This window comes from Oculina patagonica, chromosome 14 (assembly GCF_052425735.1).
Source record: "Oculina patagonica isolate OP01 chromosome 14, crgOcupat, whole genome shotgun sequence".
NCBI classification, from domain to species: Eukaryota; Metazoa; Cnidaria; class Anthozoa; order Scleractinia; family Oculinidae; genus Oculina; species Oculina patagonica.
In genome coordinates this window covers 12,786,934-12,813,272 of record NC_135771.1, presented here as the reverse complement: position 1 = coordinate 12,813,272, position 26,339 = coordinate 12,786,934, and the positions used below count along the sequence as shown (strand labels likewise).

The 26,339-nt window shown below is 38.1% G+C and overlaps 2 protein-coding genes across 2 annotated transcripts in view; one reads left to right on the top strand and one right to left on the bottom strand.

The window, feature by feature from the left end:
* LOC144637455 (phospholipid-transporting ATPase ABCA1-like) overlaps positions 1 to 1,799 on the bottom strand; it is a 49,859-nt gene extending 48,060 nt beyond the window's left edge. The window contains exons 1-2 of the mRNA XM_078496511.1: positions 1,518 to 1,799; positions 1,316 to 1,423 (exon numbers count right to left, since the gene is read on the bottom strand). Of these exons, the coding sequence (XP_078352637.1) occupies positions 1,316 to 1,381 (66 nt within the window). The 5' untranslated portion in view covers positions 1,382 to 1,423; positions 1,518 to 1,799. The remainder of the gene's footprint in view (positions 1 to 1,315; positions 1,424 to 1,517) is intronic.
* Positions 1,800 to 1,971: 172 nt separating this feature from the next.
* LOC144637467 (F-box/WD repeat-containing protein 9-like) lies at positions 1,972 to 10,436 on the top strand. Its single transcript, XM_078496525.1, is given in 11 exon segments — positions 1,972 to 2,113; positions 3,623 to 3,811; positions 3,813 to 4,172; positions 5,152 to 5,407; positions 5,790 to 5,911; positions 6,319 to 6,413; positions 6,811 to 6,956; positions 7,497 to 7,622; positions 8,439 to 8,531; positions 8,656 to 8,724; positions 10,071 to 10,436. Coding segments are annotated over 10 exon segments (1,476 nt in total). The 5' UTR covers positions 1,972 to 2,113; positions 3,623 to 3,698; the 3' UTR covers positions 10,167 to 10,436.
* Positions 10,437 to 26,339: the final 15,903 nt, after the last annotated feature.

The following is a 26,339-nucleotide window of genomic DNA, read 5'->3' as shown; positions in this document are numbered from 1 at the left end:
GAGAATTGCAAGTAATTATCGAATTTTGAAATTAAATCTAGGGAAGCATGTAAATAAGTAAATTGTAACTAAGTATTTTTATATCTAATTTATGCATGTACATTTTGTACATTTTGTTTTATTTTGTATCTATTTTTTATAGTTGATGTGATGTCTTAAACCATGTTATCAACTTAATAAATGTAGATGAAATATCAAATATATGGAAAATTATAGCTATTTTTTACAGAAGTGAAAATAACCTCAAACATGCACCACCATGGACTCATCCAAATAATAAGTAAAGAACAACATTAGTTACAAATTATTATTTTAAAATATTATATTTCAGGAAAAACAAAAATTTTGGATAAACCACAGACACAGGAAGCTAAAAAACTGGGAAAAAACACTTCTTTTCAGCTGCTTTCAACCGCATATATTGGATTTTCATTGTTAAGTTTGAATTTGTTGTGTTCTCAAAACGAGTTATACAATGAAATGTAAATTTCCAGCGGATAGCAGCTTAGCAGTTGAGTCGTCAAAAATATGTGCTTCAACTCAGTTGATGTTTATGGAAATTAGACTTTTTAATTTTATTTTCACCTTAAACAGTCTTCTATATTAGTCGCTAAGCAATCGTATATACCGTTAAAGCATTTCGTGGGTAGTGTAAATCGAAGACGAGGTAAATGTTTGTGCCGTTAAGTACGTCACTAGCTCGGAAACATTACGTCATGAGTCCGTCAAAATTTTGCAATTTGTACATTGAATCGAAGCTGAGAATTCGAAACAGTTTTTTTGCTAATCAGAGCGAAAAATAATTTTCCCATTAAGAAAATTGCCGATATAGTCGCGAAAACTAAGCAGGGAGCTTAGCCAAAACACAGATTCCGCACGCCGGCTATAAATAAAGAGCTTGCAATTGATTGACGGAGGAGAAATCGACAAAGCCGTGCCAATTTCACTTGAAAACACGATACGATGTTAATCCTAAAGTTAAACTTCCCTCGGGAAGCTAAAATAATATAGTAATGTGATTATGAAACGTTGTACAGCCTAAATTATAGCAATTTACCTTGAGAAACAAGAAATAATTTTACTTTCATAAATTAAGACGAATCACAAGACATTTCTTACATAACAAGGACCATTTCGCCACGGGTACCTGTGCATTGAGCCTATGCAACGACTGCAGCTGCTCCAAAGAAAATAATCATGGCGAGCTGCTGAGAGATTTTTTTCCTCGCGAAAAACCGAACTAAATATGACCATTAAACCAGCGATCTACAAAAAATACACATGCAATAACATGAAAAGCAATTTGATTACTCACGTGTTGGCGTTTTCGCAGCGAAAAGTTCTTCCATAAAAGCAATTTGAGTTGGGCAAAGAACTTCATTGTCAAACCAGAATCGAAGGCAAATTCTAGCCTTAATCCAGCCTGACGAAGAAAATAAGACAAAGTTATCTCGTGATTTCTGACAGTGAAAGTGAAAAGGGCAAAAACGAAACGGAAAATGCACATTTCCACTCACCCTGGAAGCAAACGAAGCAAACGGCGTTACAGACTACAACTCTCTGAAATTTCCGCTCTCATATCATATATCAACGTCGATTTGCTGAGAATTTTATCAGCAGACGACCAAAATTCTACCTTGTAGTCTTTTGTGATGCTGAGGACGCTCCAAAGCAAAGTTTCACTTATCAAAGACAGCGCTTCAATCTTTTCCTCTCAGATGTCTGCGAACACTTTTTTCCCGTTGTGTAACAAGAATCTTTATCCGAGGCATACTTGTTTACATGAGGGAGAAAAGGACTGGGCAAGCAAACTTGCTATGTCATCTTTTCCGAAGAACTGTCGGAGGAAACCGAATGGAAGAACAATATCAAATCTGATTGTGACGTCGAACGTTCGTCAAGCTTCGGTAAACATTCGTCAAAGCTCGGAATATATTTCTATCGTCACCAGTACTCGCGCTTCATTTCCATTGCGCCTTGCATTTTTTAGATCGAAAAGTCCCAAGAAACAGGTGAATTAATTGTTAGTTCTGATTTTCTTTGTTTTTGTTGTTGAATAGACCTTGAAGAAAGGTTTCTGCGGCAGGAAATTGTCTTGAAAATAACTTCAAAGGTAAGGTTGGTCGTTCTTTGAGGGAAAATCATTCAGTTGAGACGTGCTAAAATGTAAAAAAAAATCATTCGTGGGCATAAGACTTTAATGCACGTTGTTCAATATTCAAGATTTAAACTTTATAAGCTTATGCTTTTTAAAATATTGTTTATTATTCGGCTGTATTTTGTTTATAAACTACTACTTGAAGAAGAAATATAAGCGAGTTCATTAAATAATATCAAGCCAGCAGCCGTTTATAGCAACTTATCATGAAAATGACCAAGTCAATATCAGGAAAGCTGAATATATAACTCGCCCACTCGACTGTGACTAACAGCATGCCGGAAACGTGACAAAGATCGAACGAAATCACCACACGCACGCAAATTCTAATTGGAGTTAAAATCGTGTATTTTTTCATTTGTGTAACTAATGACTTGTTTACCGTTTTAGAAAATTGTTTAATATTTTTTGAAGCTGGCAATTATTATATTTAAAAGTGTGCAATCAAATTTTTTTTACTGAATTGATTTCCGGCCCTGACCCCTGGGGGGCCAGGTGAACATTTGGTTTATATTCCATTATGTAGTTTTTATATTTAGAACTTGGGGGGGGGGGGCGTTTTTTTTTTTTTTTTTTTTTTTTTGGGGGGGGGGGGGGGGGGGGGGGGAAAAAAAAAAAAAAAAAAAAAAAAAAAAAAAAAAAAAGAAAAAAACACGAGTACTAAGTAGCCTATTAATAATTAATGAACTCTGCTAATTATTAAGGCCAGTTTACACAGTCAAGCAAATTTTATGTGACAATTTTTATGTGAGAATCTTTATTTGTTCGCGTAGATGAGGAAAATTGGCCAATTTTATGTGACAAATATATTTGCTGAGAAGCTGACATGTAAGCTTTTTTGTGACAAATAAAAGCTGTCACATAGGAAAAATTGTTGTTGTAGATGACTTGTCTTGTCGCATAAAATGTGGCAAATATTGCGGCAGCATATGTGGTTGCCAATCTCCCACTGGGCATTGTGCACAGGTATCTCTGTATGTATCTCTGCTGACCAAGGTCATTACTGGCACACTTAACTTTGAACTGTTGACAAATAACTGTTGAGCCATCTGCACGATTAAATACCCCCCCCCCCCCCCCCCCCTTTTTTTTTTTTTTTTTATAAAAAAAAACCTTCTTCCCCCCCCCCCCCCCCTAAATTTTTTTTTTTTCCCCCTCTTCCCCCCCCCCCCCCCCCCCCCCAATATAACCCCCCAAAAACCCCTTAAAAATTTTAAACCCCTTATAAACGAATTTTATGGTATATCTGTCACATAAAAAATATTGTCACATAAAAATTGCCTGTGTAAACCTGGCTTTAGTAGAGCTCCTTGGTGGCCCTCGAATGGATACTTCTAAAAAAAAGCTTATTTTCTGGCAAAATAAAATTAGAGCATTTCTCAACAAACTTGTTTGTTATGTCAAAAAAAATAATAATTATTTGACTATTAATGGTTTTCTTTTCTGCTTTCATCCTTTCCACAGCTAAAATATTTACAGTATAAAACGGATTACACTCCAATTCAAAAGTGAATATTTTGTTATAATTTAAAACTGTGTAATGGCAGCCAGTGAATACCAAGATTGTTGTCACAATGATCTACAGAATGGAGATGACAAAGATCAAGGACAAGAATTAAAATCTCAACCATTACATTGCCATGATTCACAAGTAAAATAAGAGCCCTATAACCACCGAGAATCTGAACATAGATTGCCATGGTAACTGCTGTGCTCCAACTGACTCCACTCCAGACTTCTTGACTAGACAAACAGTTGCCGGACCACATAATGACGTTAAAACTCCTGATAACAGTCAAAGGACTCCAAATAATCACTTATCACTGGTGACGCTTCCGCCAGAGCTTATCCTTGTCATTTTCTCACATCTTGATGCACGGTTCACTTTGAGAGTTTTGACATGTGTATGCAGACTTTTTCATGATCTACTGTCACCAGAATCTAGTTGGAAGACAAGGTTTGGAAAAAGATGGCCACTGCGAAACAAAAGAGAAGATTTTGACTACATAACAAGGTTTGTGTTTGAACCTCCCATAATTGGACACCATTGGGACCAAAAAACTTGTTCAAAGTGTCCAGTTATAAGTTAGAGGTGTGTGCTTAATAGAATGTTAAAAATACATGTACATGGTAACTAGTAAGTGTCTTCTTGAAGCCGTCTGCATAAGGGGAGTCAATTAGCAGAGGTTCGACTGCATGTTCTTTTATGTCACTCAGATAACCACATAGTACATTAATTTAATGGAATCGGTTTGAGAATCCATTAAGAACCCTGAGAACGTGACCCCCTGTTCTGGCATTGCAAGTGTGCATCATTATTTATAATAATTGTGATTGGCTCATGGAAGGCTGTGGGAGGTGGCTAGAGTGTTGGACTCCCGAAAGTATTGGGCTTAAACTTTGGCCTTGGCTGTTGTGCTACACATGTTCTTGGGCAAGAATATTACTTTACCCCCATGGCAAAAGGTGAACATAAAGTCCACATTTGAGTCTAGTGCCTTATACAGCTGGTGCTGACTAGTTTCTATGGCATGAATCAAAGAGACTTGTAAGGAGTATTTCTACTCCCCTGGATGGGATGCTAGCCCATCATGTGCAAAGCAACCCCCTTCCCCCTCCCCAGCATTTAATTGGCCAGTACCCATTGAGGGTGAGCACCCTCATTCCTAGGCTCTCTCTTCTTCCCATCTCTCTCTATTTCTCTCTCTTACACTCAATTTAACACACACTTCAGGAGATGGGAAGAAGAGAGACCCTGGGAATGAGGTTGGGTGCGAAGAATAACTATGAGCTCAAGAGAAGTGGCTTGCCCAAGAATACAACATAATGATCCAGAGTCCAATTGATGTACTAATCATATGGTCACCATTTCTTCTACTCTCATGTTACAACCTTCTTTTATCATCTGGATCGAGCTGGAACTGAATATTAAATTTAAGAGTACAGTAAAGGGTAAACATCTTCATTTATTTAATCATTATGATTTTTTGCAGTTGGAAGAGAATATGTGTTCAACATGAGGACATGGACAATTTTTGGCATAATCCTGAGTCCACTCTGGATTTTTATGAGCTAAAAGATCAACATTTTGCCACAGTAGATGCAGTTCACGTAATGAACAGTGGAGAGCTGTGCATTTCAGGTTCAAGGGATCGTTCTGTAGGGGTGTGGAGTTTAAATGCCTTGACAGATCCTAACCAAGAAGGATATTCAAAGAAGTCATTTAGGCAAGCTCTAGATGGTCATAAGGTTGGTGACATTCATTTCCATCAATATGATGTTAGAAATCACTCCATGAAATTGAAGTCTTAATCTCCGAACAACACAACAATAATTATTAATTCTTTAACAACGTTAGTTTGCATAATTGAGAAATTCTAAAGTGGATTCGAAGAGCAAATTTCTTGCAGAAGGCGAGCGAAGAACTATTACATCAAAATTCCAAGAAAAATGCAACATCAAAGAGAGTTGGCCCAAAAACGAGGAGCTCCGGGAAAGAAAAAACAAACAAATGGTCATTAGTTATAATTAATAAAAAAAAAAAAAAACAAACACAAATTATATTTTATGGTAGATAATTGTGGAAGTAGTAATTGGAAGTAATTCAACTGAGAATGATCTTTGATTTCAGGGTTGGGTGTGGTGCCTTTCTAGTGATCCAACAGGAGCTCCCAGAGTATGTTCAGGGTCGTGGGACAGTAAAATCAAATTATGGGATCTTCAGGAACAAAATGTTGAGATGACAACCCTAATGTATGTAATGCTAAAAAAATCAAAGAATTAATATAAAATAACACTAGTGACAGCAAACACGAGTCAGAGTGAGTCTGGTTCGCAAGAATCTGAGCCACAAATTAACATTTTGTTCTACACAAGGATATTTGACATGTTCTCAATTTACTCAATCATTTTTGTATATTAAACATTTTTATGTATTAATTATTGTACTAAACAAAACACAGCTGCAGCTTATTTCTATTTTCTGTATCAAATTAAGGATAGACCACAACTACAGTGTTTACATGATAGCCTTACATGTATGCAAGACATTTTGCAATCAAGGCATGCATATTTATGTAATAAAAATTTAATACATCTTAAGTTTGCATCATGAGGTTCCTTCATTTTTTTATTATTATTATTTTCTTGTCAACTTACAGTGTCCATAAGGCAGCAGTATTGTGCATGGCCTGGGAACAAGAGATGCTTATTTCTGGTTCCTATGACAAAACTATTTCATTGTGGGACCTAAGAGGTAAAATAAATGGAAGGGTAATTGTCAACATTGACACAGAGTGTAGTCTGACAAACATTATGGTAGCCATAAATGCTCAACTATATGAAGCTCCTGAGGGCATAATTTTGAGGGAGAGGGGTACACTGTATTAGTCAGAGAGGTTTTCTTGTTCATAAATTGTTGGAAAGGGGGGGGGGCTAATACCGGGAGGGGGGGGGTCATAAAAAAATTATACTTCCAGAGAGGGGATTAAAAGAGGGGGAAGGGGTGACAGAAGTACCTGCACTGATTTCAAACTGATCTTTCTTGAAAGGGATCCATGCAATAATGGGGTGTTTTACTAACAGAAATTTGCTGACTTTTCAACTTAATTTTTTTAAAACCATTCTAACTTGAATACTGTTTTGTTTCTTAGGTGGCAATTCTGTTGGTAGGCTGAAAAACCACAGTAAACCAGTGCTGTGTCTGTCTGTTGACGACAGGTTCATTATCAGTGGAAGTGAGGATAAAACGCTGTCAGTGTACGACAGAAGAGCTGCTCAAGTTTATAAAACTGTCAAGGTACAACTCTACTTGGCTTTTACCAATTGCTGATTAGAATAAAATTACCAACTGAACAGTGATAGTCCAATAATGTGTGCGGTGCTGGCCAGGGCAGTACTATCGCATGACTATAGCCTGGTGTATAGGACACTGAATCCTGGCAGCAGACTCTGCTAAAGGGGAAGGGGTACTCAATAATGTTTTATGCAGGGAGACCCAACACCAAGGTCCAAATCCTGACCATTTTATATGCCATTTTTTACAGAAAAAAATATATTAACCTTTCCATATACTTTCCATGGAAAACGGTACCCCTTTCATACTCCTATGGTAGAATTCCTACAACCTAAATCTAGACTTTTCATTGGTGAGAAACTCCTTAAAACAACTCCCCCCCCCCCTTCACCCCGGGCAGTAGACACAGGCCCCTAGGGTTTCAAACCTAAGGATGAAGTATTTTGTGTTGTGTTCTTGGGCAAGACAATCAATGTTGCTAATAAAATCATTCTCTTATTAAAACAAATTACAATGATTCTGTTCTGTTTGGTTTATTTCCAGCTTAAAAGCCCAGTCTTCAGCCTGTGTCATAGTTCGACATGTGGCTACAACTACCTCAGGGCTGGAGGGAGAGAGGGCCACTTGTACCTGTTAGACACAACTGAGGATAAATTTGAAGAAATAATAGTGAGTATTGCCTTCAATCTCTTTTACTTTGCATTTTTATTGTCTGACTTTCATTACAAGTTCACAAAAGATTATATACTCATGGTAGATCAAAGAAAAGGCCACTCCTCTTTTCTAAAAAAATGTTAACAGTGGCTCCCTAGATAGTGAAAGAAAGGGCCCACTTTCACCCTGTTGAGAAGGAAAGGACCCATTACCTCAGGGTGGGACACTCACTTAAATTGGGCACTTACACTATAATAATTATTATTACGTCTGCGTTGAGCCTAGTCACCCAGGCCAAAGCTTATCCTGGTGTCAGCAGCATGAAGCGACTAACAGTATTTCTCCACCCTCTTGAATGGGATGCTAGTCCCAGGGCTGTGCTCTAGCAGAGCCCAGGTGCTAAGAGACAGACTTTTGTCTTTGGGTGACTTGCAAAACTTTGCTATAATGAAAGCTTTTGAGAGCTGGGCACCCAAGGTTTCTTACATAAGAGCCTCCGGCACCCTGCCTTTATTCTAAGAGCACGGCTTTGGCTAGGCCTTCGCAGGGTTACCCCCAGCAGTAAATCCACAGGTACCCATTTATACACCTTGGTGGAGAAGGGCACTATGAGAGTAAAGTGTCTCACCCAAGAACACAATGCTATGCCCCAAACCCAGACCACTCTATCCAGAGTCCAGTGCACTAACCATAAGGCCACTGGGCCCCCCACGTCCCCTATTAGAGGGTTGGGCATGGGGGCACTCTCTTAAATAAGGCACCTATATTATATGTAGTGTGATATTTTGCGAAGTATTTAATAAATGCCACCACCTCATTTTCCTTTTCAAGCCAAGCATGGACCTGGGATCCAGAGGAAAAATCTCAGGAATGTGTTACTATGGGGGTGCAGTAGTTGCTTGCTCAACCGACAGATCCATTAAGGTAACTTAATTCTTAAGGTTACTAGACAAGTGAGCTGTTATCTCCATACTGTTTTTGTCCCCTCCATATTGTGTATGGCCTTTGCTACTGATAATTATGTTATCTTACTTATCCTTTTCAACAGGTGCTGGAGCCTTCTCGTGTTCTGTCTGTTATTCATTCACTTGATTGTCATTCTGGAGAAGTATCATCGGTCAGTAAGGACTTCATGTAAACAATCTAACAATATAACAAAGTCCCTGGTATAACGAACAATATTCTTTAGCTTGGTCAGGGTTATCAACAGTAAAAAATATAATGGAACAGAACCCTGGTATAATGTGTTAACCTCTGTTATAGCAAGCACATTTTTTCAAGTCCCTTAAAACTTTGTTTAACTGGGGTTCCACTGTAGAAAGGAATTTAATGTTGTTCAACCACAAAATTAATATCATAAATGATTCTGCTTTATTTATTTGATTCTAATATTTTTCGTGGTAGTTCATAAAGACTGGTCATTTCACTTCAAGAGAGACCAGTGACTGCTGATCATATTAAACTACAATACACTATTATTACAAAAAAAAATTTTAATTAATACAATTATTAGTTTTACAGAGTAACCAACAACTTAAGGAGGCTCGATGTCGTTTTCTTAGCCCTAGGGTGGTCGTTTTGAAAATGAAAATTATCTAGGAAGCCAATGTTGGATTTTTGCCAAAATACACCATAATGATCAAATATGACCAAAGTTTAATTTTTTACTGGTCAGTTTATCACAAAGGTTACCATAGCAACAATTGTCGTTTTCTTTTGTTTTCAAACAAGACTAATTTTCTTGAAATCTAGATTGACTCTTGGTATTCATTTTTTTTATATGTTAAGGTATAGTGGATTGACTACCTGTAGACAAAATTTTAGAAAAATCTGAGCGTTTTAGAGTAAAACAATGAAGTTTTTGTAACTTCTTGTAGTTTGTTACAATCGGCAGTCGATATATTTGAACAAATTAAAGCAAAAACTCTCTCGCTTTTAGATAATGGTCTTTGATGGTTTAGGTATTTATATTTCACTTTGAATAACTGCGCTCAAATACTACAAAAAACTTAAAAGCGCCTATTTCACATTAAAACGGGATTTTTCTGAAAATTTCGTTCTTGATTTCCTTCCCCTCTTACAGATATTTCTAAAATTTCGTCAACAGTTAGTCAACCTACTTAACTTTAACAATCAAAAAATGAATACCAAGAGTCAATCTAGATTTGGCGAAAATTTGGCTTGTTTGAAAACAAAGAAAACGACAATCGTTGCTATGGTAACCTTTGCGAATAAGCAAACAGTAAAAAAGTTAATTAAACATTTTTGATCATTATGGTAAACCACCCTAGGGCTAAAAAAAACTACATCCAGCCTCCTTAATTATCATTGTGACATCTGTACTGATGGGAGTAAAAAAAAATCATCAACAAGAGGATAATTTTATTGTCTTGGTCAGCAGTCAATAAAGAGAATTAGTATTTTGAGCAAACAACTGAAAGGGTTCACTTCTTTGTTCACCAGGTTAGCAGCAGAGGCCCTGTGTTAGCATCATGTTATAGTGAACTCAGTATTGGAATATGGAGACCAAAGAGTATGCGGCCAGGCCCAGGAATATAACAATGATATATGACTTATAACATGTTTACAACGCACATTGGACTGTACATATTGTCCTCATATCCATTCATTTGTAAATAGCTCAAGACAACAAGACACATAGTCATACGATAATGCCACTTTTTGAGGCAATTTTTCAAGTGTTTTTATGAAGAAAAGAAGGCACTGAAGTACCAAATAAACCAGTCTTCCCCAGTTTTCTGACTTTATACAAAGTGATGCTGTTTTGTAAAAAAAATATAGATCAATTAAACTTGCCATATTGACCCATATTGTGTTGAAGTGTATGGTGACTCTATGGTACATGTATCAAGGTGGTTAAAAGATTGATCATATGTTCTCTTGCCTTGTGGCATTACATTGAAGGGAAAATCAAATTACCGGTGATTGAATTAAGAGAACTTAAAGTTATTCATAAATTCTGACGCTGACTTTGTTAAACGGAAAATAACGCTCATAATGAACTTTTACAAGACGTTTCGACAGAGAACCTTTGTCTTCTTCGGGTAAAATACATGTATGACAGAAAAAAGAGAATGTTGACAAATACACGTATTGCTAAGGAGTGTGAATGTTTTTGGTCTACCCCTAGCGTGGAGGGGGACAGGGGGGCGGGAGCCCGGGAGAAAAGGGGCGGGAAGCGGGATTCTTAAGGTGGCGATAACCGGGAGAAAACGAGTAAAATTTTGTAACATTTCATTATATTTCGCAATGGACATGAAACAAACAGGAGAGAACAGCTACGGAAAGGGGCGGGAGGCGGGAGTAAAAAGTACGGGAGGCGGGAGGTTCAGACCCCCCTGTTCCCCCCCCCCCCCAGCCTGTTCCAGGTTTTCGGGAAGTTAGGGAGCATCGCAAAAAAACGGAAAAGCACGAAAAACGGCGAGTGCTAAAAGTGGCGAGAGGTTTAGGGCGAGTTTTTGTTCTTTTGCTTCACCCCCATGCCTTTCCTCTTATTTTTTTTCGCTTCCCATTACTCGTGCTGCTCCCAACTAACCGAACGGTTTGAACAGATTAGTCTAGCCCTTACGAATGCTAGTTACCGATTCGTCAAAGGTTTTTGACTCTGGAACTGGCAGGAAATTGTACAGAATGGCTTTGGAAAGCAAACGTCGAAGGGCTAAAGATGAAACATTTCAGGAATCTTTGGGGGCAACGTATAACGAAATCTCACTACAGTAGAAGCCCGACTTCTCAAACCTCCAGGGGAAACAAAAATTGCTTCGAGAAATCGGTAGTTTCGAGAAACCGAGGGTTTTCGAAATCGGGATTCTACTGCACGCGTATTTTCCTACTAAGAAGTGTTCTGGAAAATTTCGCCTGGATGCAGACATGCCTGGAAAGACTCAATGCAGTGACAGGCTTAATATCTGTGACATTTTTGTCTTCTCGAGCCTTACTCAAAAATTCGATGAAAATCGCTACCCGGACACTTTAAGTCCCGTCAAAAGTATCACGCCTATACACCCCTCTAGCCGGGGCCTAATCCATGTCGCTATAAAACGGCGGATTTTCCGTGCGGCTTTTATTAGGACTAGATAAAACTGTGTAGCGCAAAATATAGGTGTAATACATTCAAAAGTTTAGTTTAAAATGTTTGCAAGTAAATGTTAGCCTGACACCAGACGTTTCGAGAGTTCCCCCTCTTTTTCAGTAACCCTTCACAAGATAATTTTTCACTATATCAAGGCCCGCACTTCCTATCCCGTGGTTACCCTTTGTATATCAAATGTGAGAACAAGGCGTAGATATCAAGTAAGCAGAAAATGCACTTTGTGAGCACAAGGCTTATAAATCAAGAAAGCACAAAACGACATTTGTAAGCACATAAAAGCGGAAAAACGCAGTTTGTGAGCACAAGGTTTATATATCAAATGAGCAGAAAACGCAGTTTGTGAGCGCAAGGCTTATATAACAAGTAAGCAGAAATTACAGTTTGTGACCACAAGGCTTATATATGAAGTAAGCAGAAAACGCAGTTTGTAAGCACAAGGCTTATATTTCAAGTAAACACAAAGCGCAGTTTGTGAGCACAAGGCTTATATATCAAGTAAGCAGAAAACGCAGTTTGTAAGCACAAGGCTTATATATCAGGTAAGCTGAAAACGCAGTTTGTGAGCACAAAACTTGTATATCAAGTAAGCAGAACCCACTTTGTGAGCACAAGCCTTTTCTATCAAGTAAGCAGAGAACGCAGTTTGTGAACACAATGCATACATAACAAGTAAGGAGAAAACGTCATTTGTGAGCGCAAGGCTGATTTATCAAGTAAGCGTAAAACGTCATTTGTGTGCGTAACGCTTATATATCAAGTAAGCAGAAAACGCACATTGTGAGAACAAGGCTGATAAAAACGATCATTGCGCGCAAGGCTTTTATATCAAGTAGGCAGAAAACGTCATTTGTGAGCGCAAGGCTCATATATAAAGTAAGCAGAAAACGCAGTTTGTGAGCGCAAGGCTTATATACCAAGTAACCGGCCACAAAACGTGTTTTGTGAGCGCAAAGGTTGTATACGAAGTAAACAGAAAACGTCATTTGTGAGCACGAGGCTTATATACCAAGTAAGCACAAAACGTCCTTTGTGAGTGCAAGGATTATATACCATGTAAGTACAAAACGTCATTTGTGAGCGCAAGGGTTGTATACCAAGTAAGCACAAAACTTCATTTGCAAGTGCAAAGCTTATATACAAAGTAAGCACAAAAAGTCATTTGTGAGCGCAAGGCTTATATACCAAGTAAGCACAAAACGTCATTTGTGAGCGCAAGGCTCATATATAAAGTAAGCAGAAAACGCAGTTTGTGAGCGCAAGGCTTATATACCAGGTGAGCAGAAAACGCAGTTTGTGTGCGCAAGGCTTATATAACAAATAATTAGAAAATACAGTTTATGAGCGCAAGGCTTATATACCAGGTAGCAGAAAACGCAGGTTGTGAGCGCAAGGCTTATATATCAAGTAACAACATAACGTAATTACGTGCGCGCAAGACTTTTGTGAAAAGTAAATAGAAAACGCAGTTTGTGTGCGCAAGGCTTATATATCAAGTAAGAACTTGACATAATTACGTGCGCGCAAGGCTTATATAACAAATGAGCAGAAAACGCGGTTTGTGAGCGCAAGGCATATATATCAAGAAAGCAGAAAACGCAATTTGTGAGCGCAAGGCTTATATATCAAGTAAGTAGAAAACGCAGTTTGTGAGCGCAAGGATGATATACCATGTAAGCACAAAAAGTCATTTGTGAGCGCAAGGATGATATACCAAGTAAGCACAAAACGTCATTTGTGAGCGCAAGGATGATATACCATGTAAGTACAAAACGCCATTTGTGAGCGCAAGGGTTGTATACCAAGTAAGCACAGAACTTCATTTGTAAGTGCAAAGCTTATATACAAAGTAAGCACAAAAAGTCATTTGTGAGCGCAAGGATGATATACCATGAAAGCACAAAAAGTCATTTGTGAGCGCAAGGCTTATATACCAAGTAAGCACAAAACTTCATTTGTTAGTGCAAGGATTATATACAAAGTAAGCACAAAAAGTCATTTGTGAGCGCAAGGATTATATACCATGTAAGTACAAAACGTCATTTGTGAGCGCAAGGATTATATACACCTGATTGAAAACACGTTGACCCGTGAAAAGCATGAACCATGAACGATGCGACCCAAATGTTTACTGGGAAATCGGAAAAAGTAATCGTCTTCTGTGACAGAATGAACATAATAATAAGACAGCTTGCATAAATCATGCTTTCAAAGCTTTCAAGGAAAAAAATGCCTCGATTATAAATAAATTGAACATTACTAAGCTTACCAATGCTGTCTACCCAGAGTCTCATTCGGTCTTATCGTTCATGGTTTGTGCTTTTCACGGGTCAACGTTTCTTCAATCGGGTATCTCAAGAAAGCAGGAAACACAGTTTGTGAGCACAAGGTTTATATATCAAGTAAGCAGAAAACGCAGTTTGTGAGCGCAAGGCTTATATACCAGGTGAGCAAAAAACGCAGTTTGTGAGCGCAAGGCTTATATATCAAGTAAGTAGAAAACGCAGTTTGTGTGCGCAAGGCTTCTATAACAAATAATTAGAAGATGCAGTTTATGAGCGCAAGGTTTATATACCAGGTGAGCAGAAAACGCAGTTTGTGTGCGCAAGGCTTATATAACAAGTAAGTAGAAAACGCAGTTTGTGTGCGTAAAGCTTATATATCAAGTGAGCGGAAAACGCAGTTTGTGAGCGCCATGCTTATATATCAAGTGAGTGGAAAACGCAGCTTGTGAGCGCAAGGCGTATATATCAAATAAGAACATAACGTAAATTGTTTGCGCGCAAGGCTTATATTACAAGTAAGTATAAAACGTAGTTTGTGTGCGCAAGGCTTATATATTAAGTAAGAACATCACGTAATTACGTGCGCGCAAGGCTTATATAACGAGAGCAGAAAAGGCGTTTTGTGAGCGCAAGGCTTATATATCAAGAAAGCAGAAACCGCAGTTTCTGAATGAAAGGCTTATATATCAAGTACGATCATAACGTAATTACGTGCGCACAAGGCTTACATAAAAAACAAGAAGAAAACGCAGTTTTCAGCCCAAGGCTTATATAACAAGTTAGTAGAAAACGCAGTTTGTGTGCACAAGGCTTATAGATCAAGTAAGAAAATAACGTAATTACGTACGCGCGGGGCTTATATAACAAGTACGTAGAAAACGCAGTTTTTGTGTGCAAGGCTTATATATCAAATAAGAACATAACGTAATTAGGTGCGCGCAAGGCTTATATAACAAGTGAGCAGAAAACGTGGTTGTGAACGCAAGGCTTATATAACAAGAAAGCAGAAAACGCAGTTTGTGAATGCAAGGATTATATATCAAATAAGAAGGTGACATAATTTCGTGCGCTCAAGTCTCATATATCAAGTAAGCAGAAAACACAGTTTGTGAGCGCAAGGCTAATATATCAAGTAAGAATGTAATTATGTGCGCGCAAGGCTTATATAAAAAGAAAGTAGCAAACGCAGTTTGTGTGCACAAAGCTTATAGATCAAGTAAGAAAATAACGTAATTACCTGCGCGCGGGGCTTATATAACAAGTACGTAGAAAACGCAGTTTTTGTGTGCAAGGCTTACATATCAAATAAGAACATAACGTAATTAGGTGCGCGCAAGGCTTATATAACAAGTGAGCAGAAAACGTGGTTGTGAACGCAAGGCTTATATAACAAGAAAGCAGAAAACGCAGTTTGTGAGAGCAAGGCTTTTATATTAAGTAAGCAGAAAACGCAGTTTGTGAGCGCAAGGCTTATATATCAAGTAACTAGAAAACGCAGTTTATGTGCGCAAGGATTATATATCAAATAAGGTGACATAATTTCGTGCGCTCAAGTCTAATATATCAAGTAAGCAGAAAACACAGTTTGTGAGCGCAAGGCTAATATATCAAGTAAGATAATGTAATTATGTGCGCGCAAGGCTTATATAAAAAGAAAGTAGAAAACGCAGTTTTTGTGCGCAAGGCTTATAGATATCAAGTGATCAAAAATCGCAGTTTGTGAGCGCAAGACATATATCAAGTAACAACATAACGTAGTTATGTGCGCGCAAGGCTTATATAACAAGTAAGTAGAAAACTCAGTTTGTGAGCACAAGGCTTATATATCAAGTAAGCAGAAAACACAGTTTGTGAACGCAATGCTTATATATCAAGTAGGCAGAAAATGCAGTTTGTGTGCGCAAGGCTTATATAACAAGTAAGTAGAAAACGCAGTTTGTGTGCGTAAAGCTTATATATCAAGTGAGCGGAAAACGCAGTTTGTGAGCGCAAGGCTTATATATCATATAAGAAAATAACGTAAATTGTTTGCGCGCAAGGCTTATATTACAAGTAAGTATAAAGCGTAGTTTGTGTGCGCAAGGCTTATATATCAAGTAAGAACATAACGTAATTACGTGAGCGCAAGGCTTATATAACAAGAGAGCAGAAAACAAGGTTTGTGAGCGCAAGGCTTATATATCAAGAAAGCAGAAGCCGCAGTTTGTGAATGAAAGGCTTATATATCAAGTACGAGCATTACGTAATTACGTGCGCGCAAGGCTTATATAAAAAACAAGAAGAAAATGCAGTTTGTGAGCGCAAGGCTTATATATCAAGTAAGGGAATAACGTAATTATGTGTGCAAGGCTTATGAAACAAGAAAGTAAAAAACGCAGTTTTTGTGCGGAAGGCTTATATAACAAGTAAGTAGAAAACGCAGTTTGTGTGCGTAAAGCTTATATATCAAGTGAGCGGAAAACGCAGTTTGTGAGCGCAAGGCTTATATATCAAATAAAAACATAACGTAAATTGTTTGCGCGCAAGACTTATATAACAAGTAAGTAGAAAACCCAGTTTGTGAGCACAAGGCTTATATATCAAGTAAACAGAAAACGCAGTTTGTGAGCCAGGCTTATATATCAAGAAAGAACATAAGGTAGTTTCCTGCGCGCAAGGCTTATATTTCAAGTACGTGGTAAACGCAGTTTGTGAGCGCAAGGCTTATATATCAAGTAAGAACTTAACGTAATTATGTGTGCGCAAGGCTTATATAACAAGTGAGTAGAAAGTGCAGTTGGTGAGCGCAAGGCTTACGAAACAAGTAAGCAGAAAACGCAGTTTGTGGGAGCAAATTTTATATATCAAGTAAGCAGAAAACGCAGTTTTTAAGCCTAAGGCTTATATATTAAGTACGTAGAAAACGTAGTTTGTTTGTGCAAGGTTTATATAACAAAAAAAGTAGAAAACGCAGTTTGTGAGCTCAAGGCTTATACATCAAGTAAGCAGAAAACACAGTTTGTGAGCGCAACGTTTATATTTATCAAGAAAGCAGAAAACACAGTTTGTGAGCGCAAGGCTAATATACCAGGTGAGCAGAAAACACAGTTTGTGAGCGCAAGGCTTATATATCAAGTAACTATAAAACGCAGTTTGTGTGCGCAAGGCTTATTTAACAAATAAGTAGAAAACACAGTTTTTGGGCGCAAGGCTTATATACCAGGTGAGCAGAAAACGCAATTTGTCAGGGCAAGGCTTATATATCAAGTAAGTAGAAAACGCAGTTTGTGTGCGCAACGCTGATATAACAAATAAGTAGTAAACGCAGTTTGTGAGCGCAAGGCTTATATAACAAGTAAGTAGAAAACGCAGTTTTTGAACGCAAGGCTTATTTTTCAAGTAAGCAGAAAACGCAGTTTGTGAGCGCAAGGCTTATGTATCAAGTAAGAACATAACGTAATTACGTGAGCGCATCGCTGATATATCAAGTAAGCAGAAAACGCAGTTTGTGTGCGCAAGGCTTATATATCAAGTAAGAACATAACCTAATTACGTGCGCGCAAGGCACATATAACAAATGAGCAGAAAACGCAGTTTGTGAGCACATAGCTTATATGCCAAGTAAGCAGAAAATGCAGTTTGTGTGCGCAAGGCTTATATATCAAGCAGAAAACGCACTTTGTTTGCAAAAAGCTTATATATCAAGTAAGTAGAAAACGCAGTTTGTTTGCGCAAAGCTTATATATCAAGTAACCACAAAACGACATTTTTCGAACGCAAGGCTTATATACCAAGAATGATAATATCATCATTTGTGAGCACGAGTATTATTGAGTGCGCGCGCGAACTGCAACAACAAAGAAAAATCGTCGTTTGTTAGGTCATGACAAAAATAAGAAGACTCTAAGAACGTCATTTGTGAATGCGCAGAATATTTGCCAAGTTAGCTGAAACCGTCATTCGTGAACGCAAGAAAAAGACAAGAAGTAGACTGAAAACTTCATTTGTGAACGCACGGAATCCTTCATAAGCAAGCCAACACCGTTTTTTTTATGCAAGCGGCAACTGTAATAAGTAAGCTGAAACCATTTTATGTTAGTGCGAGGCAAATATAACTTGAAGGTTAAAAACGCCATTTGTTAGCTCATGACGACTTTATCAAGAAGGCAAGAAACATTCTTTTAACGTAAGCGGCAACTGCTATAAGTAAGTTTGATACGTTATTTGGGACCGCAGGGGGTTTAGGAGCAACCATTGTACTTTTGAAGGGGTAGGGGTGGTGGGGTGGGGTGATTTGGTGTGGGCAGAATTTTTTCAACCCCTTCATTCACAATAATTTCTTTCTTGTTGTATGTGCTTGCATGATATTTTTCCGGCTGCACGATTTGTTTGCGGTTGAATGGGGTTGGAAAAGAAGGCATTGCATTGTAAATCAACTTGCAAGGGATCCGTGTAAGAATCTTTGAAAAAATGCAATAATTTTGATCTATTAAAAAAGTTTTTTGACTGACCTTTATAATACAGTGCATCAACAGTCAACTCCCTCCCTTACGGGCACCTCAATAGTACGGACACCTCGTTATTACGGACAGAAGTCACGTCCTGGCGAAAAAAATATTTATACCGAAAATGACTCCTGCTACTACGAATTTTCTCGGTTGGAGAAATACAATTGCGGTCCCGAAGGTTTCCATTATAGTGGAAGTTGACTGTGTTTAACACTGAATATAAAAGCAATAAGAGGGTGACCCCTTCCCATTCGAAAAAGGAGTCAGGCCTATTTCTTGACATCTGTTCTCTTTCAAGCCATCATAGGACGACCATTGGCCCGATACAGATATCTTGCAGGTGTAGTGACGGCTTGAGAAAAATGTGAGGGCCTGTATCTGAAATAAATAAATAAAATGGAACCAACAATGCGTTATAGTAAAGACGATACTTTAAGCAGGAAAATAATTGTTGAGGAATACTCATAATACTGTAAATTTGCATCAATAGGGTGACTGGTTTCATTTTTGTTAATAAATTGTACCATTATTTAATGGTATTAAGGAAATCTCTTTTAATGACGGATTCCGTTGAAAGTTCAAGCAATGAGTGCAAAAATAAGGTGTAAAAAATCTACTCATAGCACGACAACATTTTGTATACTATTTAAAAGATCTTATTGAAATTCATTTGTCTAAGTGACCCCATAATTAAATTCAAAAGCATCTGCGAAAAAATTTGAGTCAAACCTCGTAAAGATGCTTAAAACGCCTGCCATTTTGTTTTGAACTGGTGTGAAACGTCCGTTTTAACTGAGATAGAGATAATTTGAAATGCTTTTTTCTCTCTTGGGGTCAGCCGGAGTGCCAAAAAAACCATGCTGTTACCATGCTGTTGCCATGCCAAGAGGTCTCTTTGCTAACTAGATTTTTTGCCTGTATTGCTCGGATGTTGGGCGGAAACCATCGTAAGCTTTTAAAAGTACCTTGTTCCAAGGAACTGGATTGGCATGGGAAATTCTCTTTCTGCCAGACCTCCTGAGGTACACATTCACCACAGGAAACAATGGTGCAGCATCTGGGAAGTGGCGATTACTTTGGGTCCTCAGATCATCACAGTATTCACGCTGAATCAGCCTGGGTATAAAAACGGTTGTTAGAAATATATTATTGACATACTGGGTTAATTAAGAATCAAAGGCTTACATATTTCTACCACGACCATCAAGCACTGTTGATTCCAAGATAGAAAGGCGCACCAGGGGGCACGACTTGACCAGTAAGCCGTCCACTGCATTTCGTCTGTTTACCACACATCACCCATGCTTGTATCCACCTTTTAAATACCCTAGTCAAGATACTTAAAACGTTTTTCAGTCTGTTGATATTAAAAGTTTAAAGCGTCAACCCAGAGAACATCTTGGCATAATTTTTTTCCAGCCCACTGTACACACATGAATGTTTGTTTTAGACCAATGTCTGTGCAGGAATTTTTTCTTGCACGCATGCGATTGCAGGATATTTTTTTAAAAATCAACCTACTCCCCTCCTCCCCCGTCAAAAGTAAAATATTTGGTCTCTTACAAGTGCACGAAAAATATGACGAGGAACCTAAAAGCGTCAATTGTTTGCACAGCACCCTTAACAAATGAGCTAAAAACTTAATTTCTAAGAGCCTGGCACTTCTTACAAGTAGGCTAAAAAATGGTCATTTATTAGCACACCGCAAGTGAAACAAGAAAGCTTATTTAAGTCATTTATAATAATTAGGCCAAAAGACGTCATTTCTTAGCACACAAAAACTGTAATAAGTAAGCTAAAAACTTCATTTGGAAGCGAACGGCAACTGTAACTGACAAGTATGCCTAAAACGTCATTTGTTAGTGCACAGTATCAAAATTTGGAATGTTGAATAAAATAAATGAAGTTGCTGTTAACAAATGACCATAAATCCTACCTGCAAATGTTTTACATCATTCGAAGATTAAAAAGGCAACTCAAAAAACATTACACAATTGGTCCTCCATCTTACACGAGGCAAATACCTTCAAGTCAAACATAATGAATAGAATTTCAAATTTAATTATAATGCATACATTTTTTTATAATTTGTTATGATGTGGTTCATATGTTTGTAAATGTTAAATCACCTGATGTCATCACTGGAAACTTCATTGTGTTACTAAAAAAACTGTCAGTTAAATGAAGTTAGTTGAACTTGTTGAAAAGACAATCAAGCTGATAGTGACAACCAGTACAAAATCCAACTTGTAAGATCCAACTTACCAGAGATGATGAACCATGACTCAATTTCCTGACAGGACAATCTGGGCTTGCTTCACGATTCCCATTACCGCGCTTGTTATAATTAAAACAAAAAATAAACAAACATTATTATTTGAAACAAGTCATAAGCAACAACAGATTTGGAACAGTTACATTCACGTTCTACTAGAACTCTTGCTGAGAGTCACTCTACCAATAACCATACAAGTCAGAAAAAGTTGTTATCTTTTAGCGGTCAACATGACTGGGAAACCACTTTACATTTGTGGAAATAATATGATATGAAGTGACTGTAATGAATGTAAATGTTAAAACTCTTGAAGTCATCACTGTATTAAAACCTCATTGTAAGTACTAGAATACAAACTGAAAGTAATTTATAAGTGAGTTGACATCAAAAGATACAACAAACAAGCGGGTAATGAAAACAAATACTAATAACTTCATCTTGGAAGGATCAACATACCAGAGATTTGAAACAGTGACTCCATTTCCAGACAGGACAATCTTGATTGCTTCGTGATTCTCATTACCATGGTTGTAATTACACAAAAAAACAAAGATTGTTAGAAACAGTATATAATTAACTACAGTTTTGGTCAGTTAAATTTTGTTCACTTATTTCTACAAAAGCTTGTCATAAAATTTCGTTTAGTGTACATGGAATGTATCTGAAGTAATTAACTAAAATACGATCACGTTACCAATGCCGTTTTTAGAAAAAAATGACGCAACAATTCAACCAGGAGAAAAAGCCGTTGTTATTTGTTAAACAACACTGAACAGCAGTTCGAATGTCTGTTGTTGTTTTTTTTCATTACTAAGAAGTAAAAAGACGGAGATCGAATTGTTTTGCTGGTCAGTTGACGAATCAAGTAATCGCGAGAAATACTAACTGAAATAAAAACTCCGACAGAAATCAAAATGGCCTAGATAAAACTTACAATCTCACTGAGCTTGAGGACGTTCGCGTAAAGCTGTCAACAAAACCGTAAAGTTTGGATCAAAACAGGTGCACACAACACCTTTCATGGGATACTGGTGATCAGGAATTTTGGACTCTCGTCGACTCTCTTCTAAACCAAGCGGTTTTTATAGAACTATAATCATCGAGCCCAAAAAACGCAACCGAAGAAAACCTTCGGCGATTTTACCAAATATCCAGGAAGAGTATTGCATGAACCAGGAAGAGCTAAACCACCTAACCCTATTTCACTGAGCTGCCGTGCTCACGACTAAAAACAAAACAAGGAGAATGCGAAGATCGACTTGTACTGCTGGTCAGTTGACGAATCAAGTAAACACATGAAATACCAACGGACAAGAGAACTCCAACGAATATCAAAATGGCCTAGAGAAACCTTGCAATCTTTTAGAAGCTCGAAGACGGTCAACAAGACCGTGTAATTTGGATCAATCAGGTGCACACAAACCCTTGCATGGGATACTGGTGATCAGGAATTTTGGACTCTCATCGACTCTCATTTAAACCAAGCGGTTTTCATATAACCAAGTATAATCATCGAGCCCAAAAGACGCAGCCGAAGAACACCTTCGGTGATTTTACCAAATATCCACGACGAGTGTTGAATGAACAAGGAACAGTCGAACCACCTAACCCTATTTCACTGACCTGCCGTGCTTACGACTGAAAGAAAAACAAGGAGAATGCGAAGATCGACTTTTATTGCTGGTCAGTTTACGAATCACGTAATCGCATCAAATGCCAACAGAAAATATGAACTCCGACGGAAATCATAATGGCCTAGAGAAAACTTGCAATCTTTTAGAAGCTTTAAGGACCTTTAAGACATTCACGTAAAGCGGCTAACAAAACGGTGAAATTTGGGTCGACACGGGTGCACACAAACCCTTGCATGGGATACTGGTGATCAGGTATTTTGGACTCTCATCGACTCTCTTGTAAACCAAGTGGTTTTCATATAATTAAATATAATCATCGAGCCCAAAAAACGCAGCCAAAGAACACCTTCGGCGATTTTACCAAATATCCAGGAAGGGAATTGCATGAACCAGGAACAGCCAAACCACCTAACCCTATTTCACTGACCCGCATGCTGTGCTTACGACTAAAAAAAGAGGAGAATGCAAAGATCGACTTGTACTGCTGGTTAGTTGACAAATTGAGTAATCACATGAAATACCAACGGACAAGAGAACTCCAACGAATATCAAAATGGCCGAGAGAAAAGTTGTCTTTTGGCAACCGAAGAACTTTCACCTGAAGCGGTCAACAAGACCGTGAAATTTGGATCGACACAGGTGCACACAAACCCTTGCATGGGATACTGGTGATCAGGAATTTTGGACTCTCATCGACTCTCTTGTAAACCAGGCCAAGTGGTTTTCATATAATTAAATATAATCATCGAGCCCAAAAAACGCAGCCGAAGAACACCTTCGGTGATTTTACCAAATATCCAGGAAGGGAATTGCATGAACCAGGAACAGCCAAATCACCTAATCCTATTTCATTGACCTGCCGTGCATACGACTAAAAAACACAAGGAGAATGCGAAGATCGACTTGTATTGCTGGTCAGTTCACGAATCAAGTAATCACGTGAAATACCAACGGAAATGAAAACTCCGAAAGAAATCAAAATGGCCTAGATAAAACTTGCAATCTTTACGGAGCTTGCGGACGTTCACGTAAAGCGGTCAACAAAACCGTAAAATTTGGATCGAAACAGGTGCACACAAACCCTTGCATGGGATACTGGTGATCAGGAATTTTGGACTCTCATCGACTCTCATTTAAACCAAGCGGTTTTCATATAACCAAGTATAATCATCGAGCCCAGAAAACGCAGCCGAAGAACACCTTCGGTGATTTTACCAAATATCCAGGAAGAGTATTGCATGAACCAGAAACAGCCAAACCACCTAACCCTATTTCACTGACCTGCCGTGCTCAGCTTACGACTACAAAAAAGGGAATGGGAAAATCGACTTGTATTATTACCTTTCAGGAACTTTATAACTTTTACCTGAAGCGGTCAACATGACTGGTGATTTGAATCACACAAGTGCACACAAACCCTTGCATGGGATACTGGTGATCAGGAATTTTGGACTCTCATCGACTCTCTTGTAAACCAAGTGGTTTTCATATAATTAAATATAATCATCGAGCCCAAAAAACGCAGCCGAAGAACACCTTCGGTGATTTTACCAAATATCCACAAAGAGAATTGCATGAACGAGGGACAGCCAAACCACCTAATCCTGAATGACCTACCGTGATTCCTATCTTTTTCTGCCTTCTTCAAAACGTTCCGATACGGTGAATTTCATTTGCCGGGTATTCTACAGTTGCTCCAACAATTCTAGCTGATGACAACTAAATTAACACAAGTCTGTGGAAGCACTTACCTTTTATGCAAGTTGAAACCAAATTATGACCGGACATATACAACTGAGAAAAGAGCGCGGTTCACTTGGAAAAAGTCGACAAAGAGCAGCATCACGAAAATGAAGCTTAAAATGAGGATTATTACTTTAAATTTCTAATTTGTTTTGTGGAAAAAAATTAACTGGAATATCGATACATTGGGAAAACACATTTTACTGGAATAAAAGCTCTACACATCTCGTTTCCAAAGTAAATTTTGTCAGTGCGGACTAAGCCTCTTGTAGCGGACATAGCTGTAGCGATATCATTATATGTTTTGAAATTGTGTCTCCTTTATCACGACTTCGAGCTTACATACATGTAAGATGCCAGCTTGCTTATTCAAGGATTGTATTGACCAGTAGTCCAGCACCAAAAGTACAAAAGATGTCAGCGAAAATAAACCGACTAACCTTGCTGTCTTCGCTTTCAGATCCTCTTCTTGCACATTAACACGCGGGAAAGCCAACATAACCTTGTTTGTACTCATATTCTTGGCTGGAAACAGCGGTATAATCCCAATTATACTTTTGCGTCCCGTTTCACTGAGCTCTCAGCCATATTCACGCAGTAAGCCAACTAAGTCTGGACTATGAAAGCTGATCAGTTTGAAATCGTAAACTTTATCGAAACGTGACAACTCGAATTAAGCGCAGCCAGCAATAATTAAAAACTTTGCATAAAAGCAACATTGGCATATACTGCACATGCCTGGAAAACAGGGAAATTCCATCATGCAGCGTCTCCAGAACAATACAAACATTCAAGCGCATATTGCAAACATCTATGCTATTGTTTTCAAACGTCCAGACTAGAAGGATTGTTCTACATTCAACACTTCGCTAAAACACAGAAAGGGATAATTAAAGAGTAGAGGTGTAGGCCTGTGTGATGGCAGAGAACTGTTGATTTATGCATTCTATTTAACAACTAAAAAATGGTTGTCTCCATGCGCTGTACAAAAAATTATCGGGCGTATACACTTGGTATATTCTAAAATACCGTCTACACTGATCCGGATAAATTTGGAAACGGAGTTTAATTTTTGCGTTTGAAAACGGATAAAATGTTTTCCTTCCACAATAAATCCGGATAAATTTGCCTTCCACACTTCACTACCTAGCGGTGTTTTCTAATTTCTCCTTTCTGGCGGCTGTTTTTGGATAGCTTCATTTTCTGTGACAGAAAACGCCGTTTTAGTATGGAGTATGGACAAAGCCAAACCGGAAAAGTAAGATGAGTTTTCAAATTTACCACATATTTTACCTTTTACCATTTCAGATTTAGTGAAATGCAAATATGTATAAAGGCGTTCCCTCGCCCACCAAGGGGGTCAAATGGAGAGGTATGTTGTTTGAAATATTGCGAAGGATACTTTTCAGCCTGGAAAGCAGTGTCAAATGTTTATACAAAAGCTGGGTAAAACATCGCTCAGGGACAGAGGGTTATACTCCCGGTACAACTGTTCGGTTCCACAGCAAAGGGTCGTGCATCTAAACTGTGGGGCAATTATGCATAACATAAAATCGCTACGCTTGACACTTGAAAAAGACAACGACAACGCATGTCGGAAAAACTTTGATTTTAAGAACTTAACGTTTCGTATCAGTTACAACATACATCTTCAGAAGTGACCGTTAGCAAGATTACAATAAGATTTAAATGTGAAATAAAAGACTGGTACCTAATTTAAAAAAAATATGACAATGATGTTAATAAATAAAAAACAAACTTAAAAATCGTCAGAAAAAAAAAAAAAACAAACATTATGGCTAGTAGAGAAAAAGTTTCTCACTGCCAACGTTTTCATTTAAGGCTGATTTTAAATCACGAATCAACAATGTCTCCTTGATTTTACAATACATGTCTGATCTTCCCGTTGCTAGAATGTCAAAGTGATCCCATTTGATGTTATGACCCGTTGATGTGATATGATCTCCAAATATCTCGGGGAAAGGCACACAGCGGTCAAACGTCGCGCGCTCGCGCAGTTTCTGCGCAATTCCCGCCAAAATTCATTCTCGTCCCCAGAGGCCGCTATCCTTCTGGTCAGCACCAATGGCCAAAATTCTCCATACAATGTCCTACATTTTGCGCGTCCCTGGAAAATTAAGGTTTATTCGCAGCTTATGGGTGAAAATTGATCTCCACTGAGTTTCCCAGCTTGAAA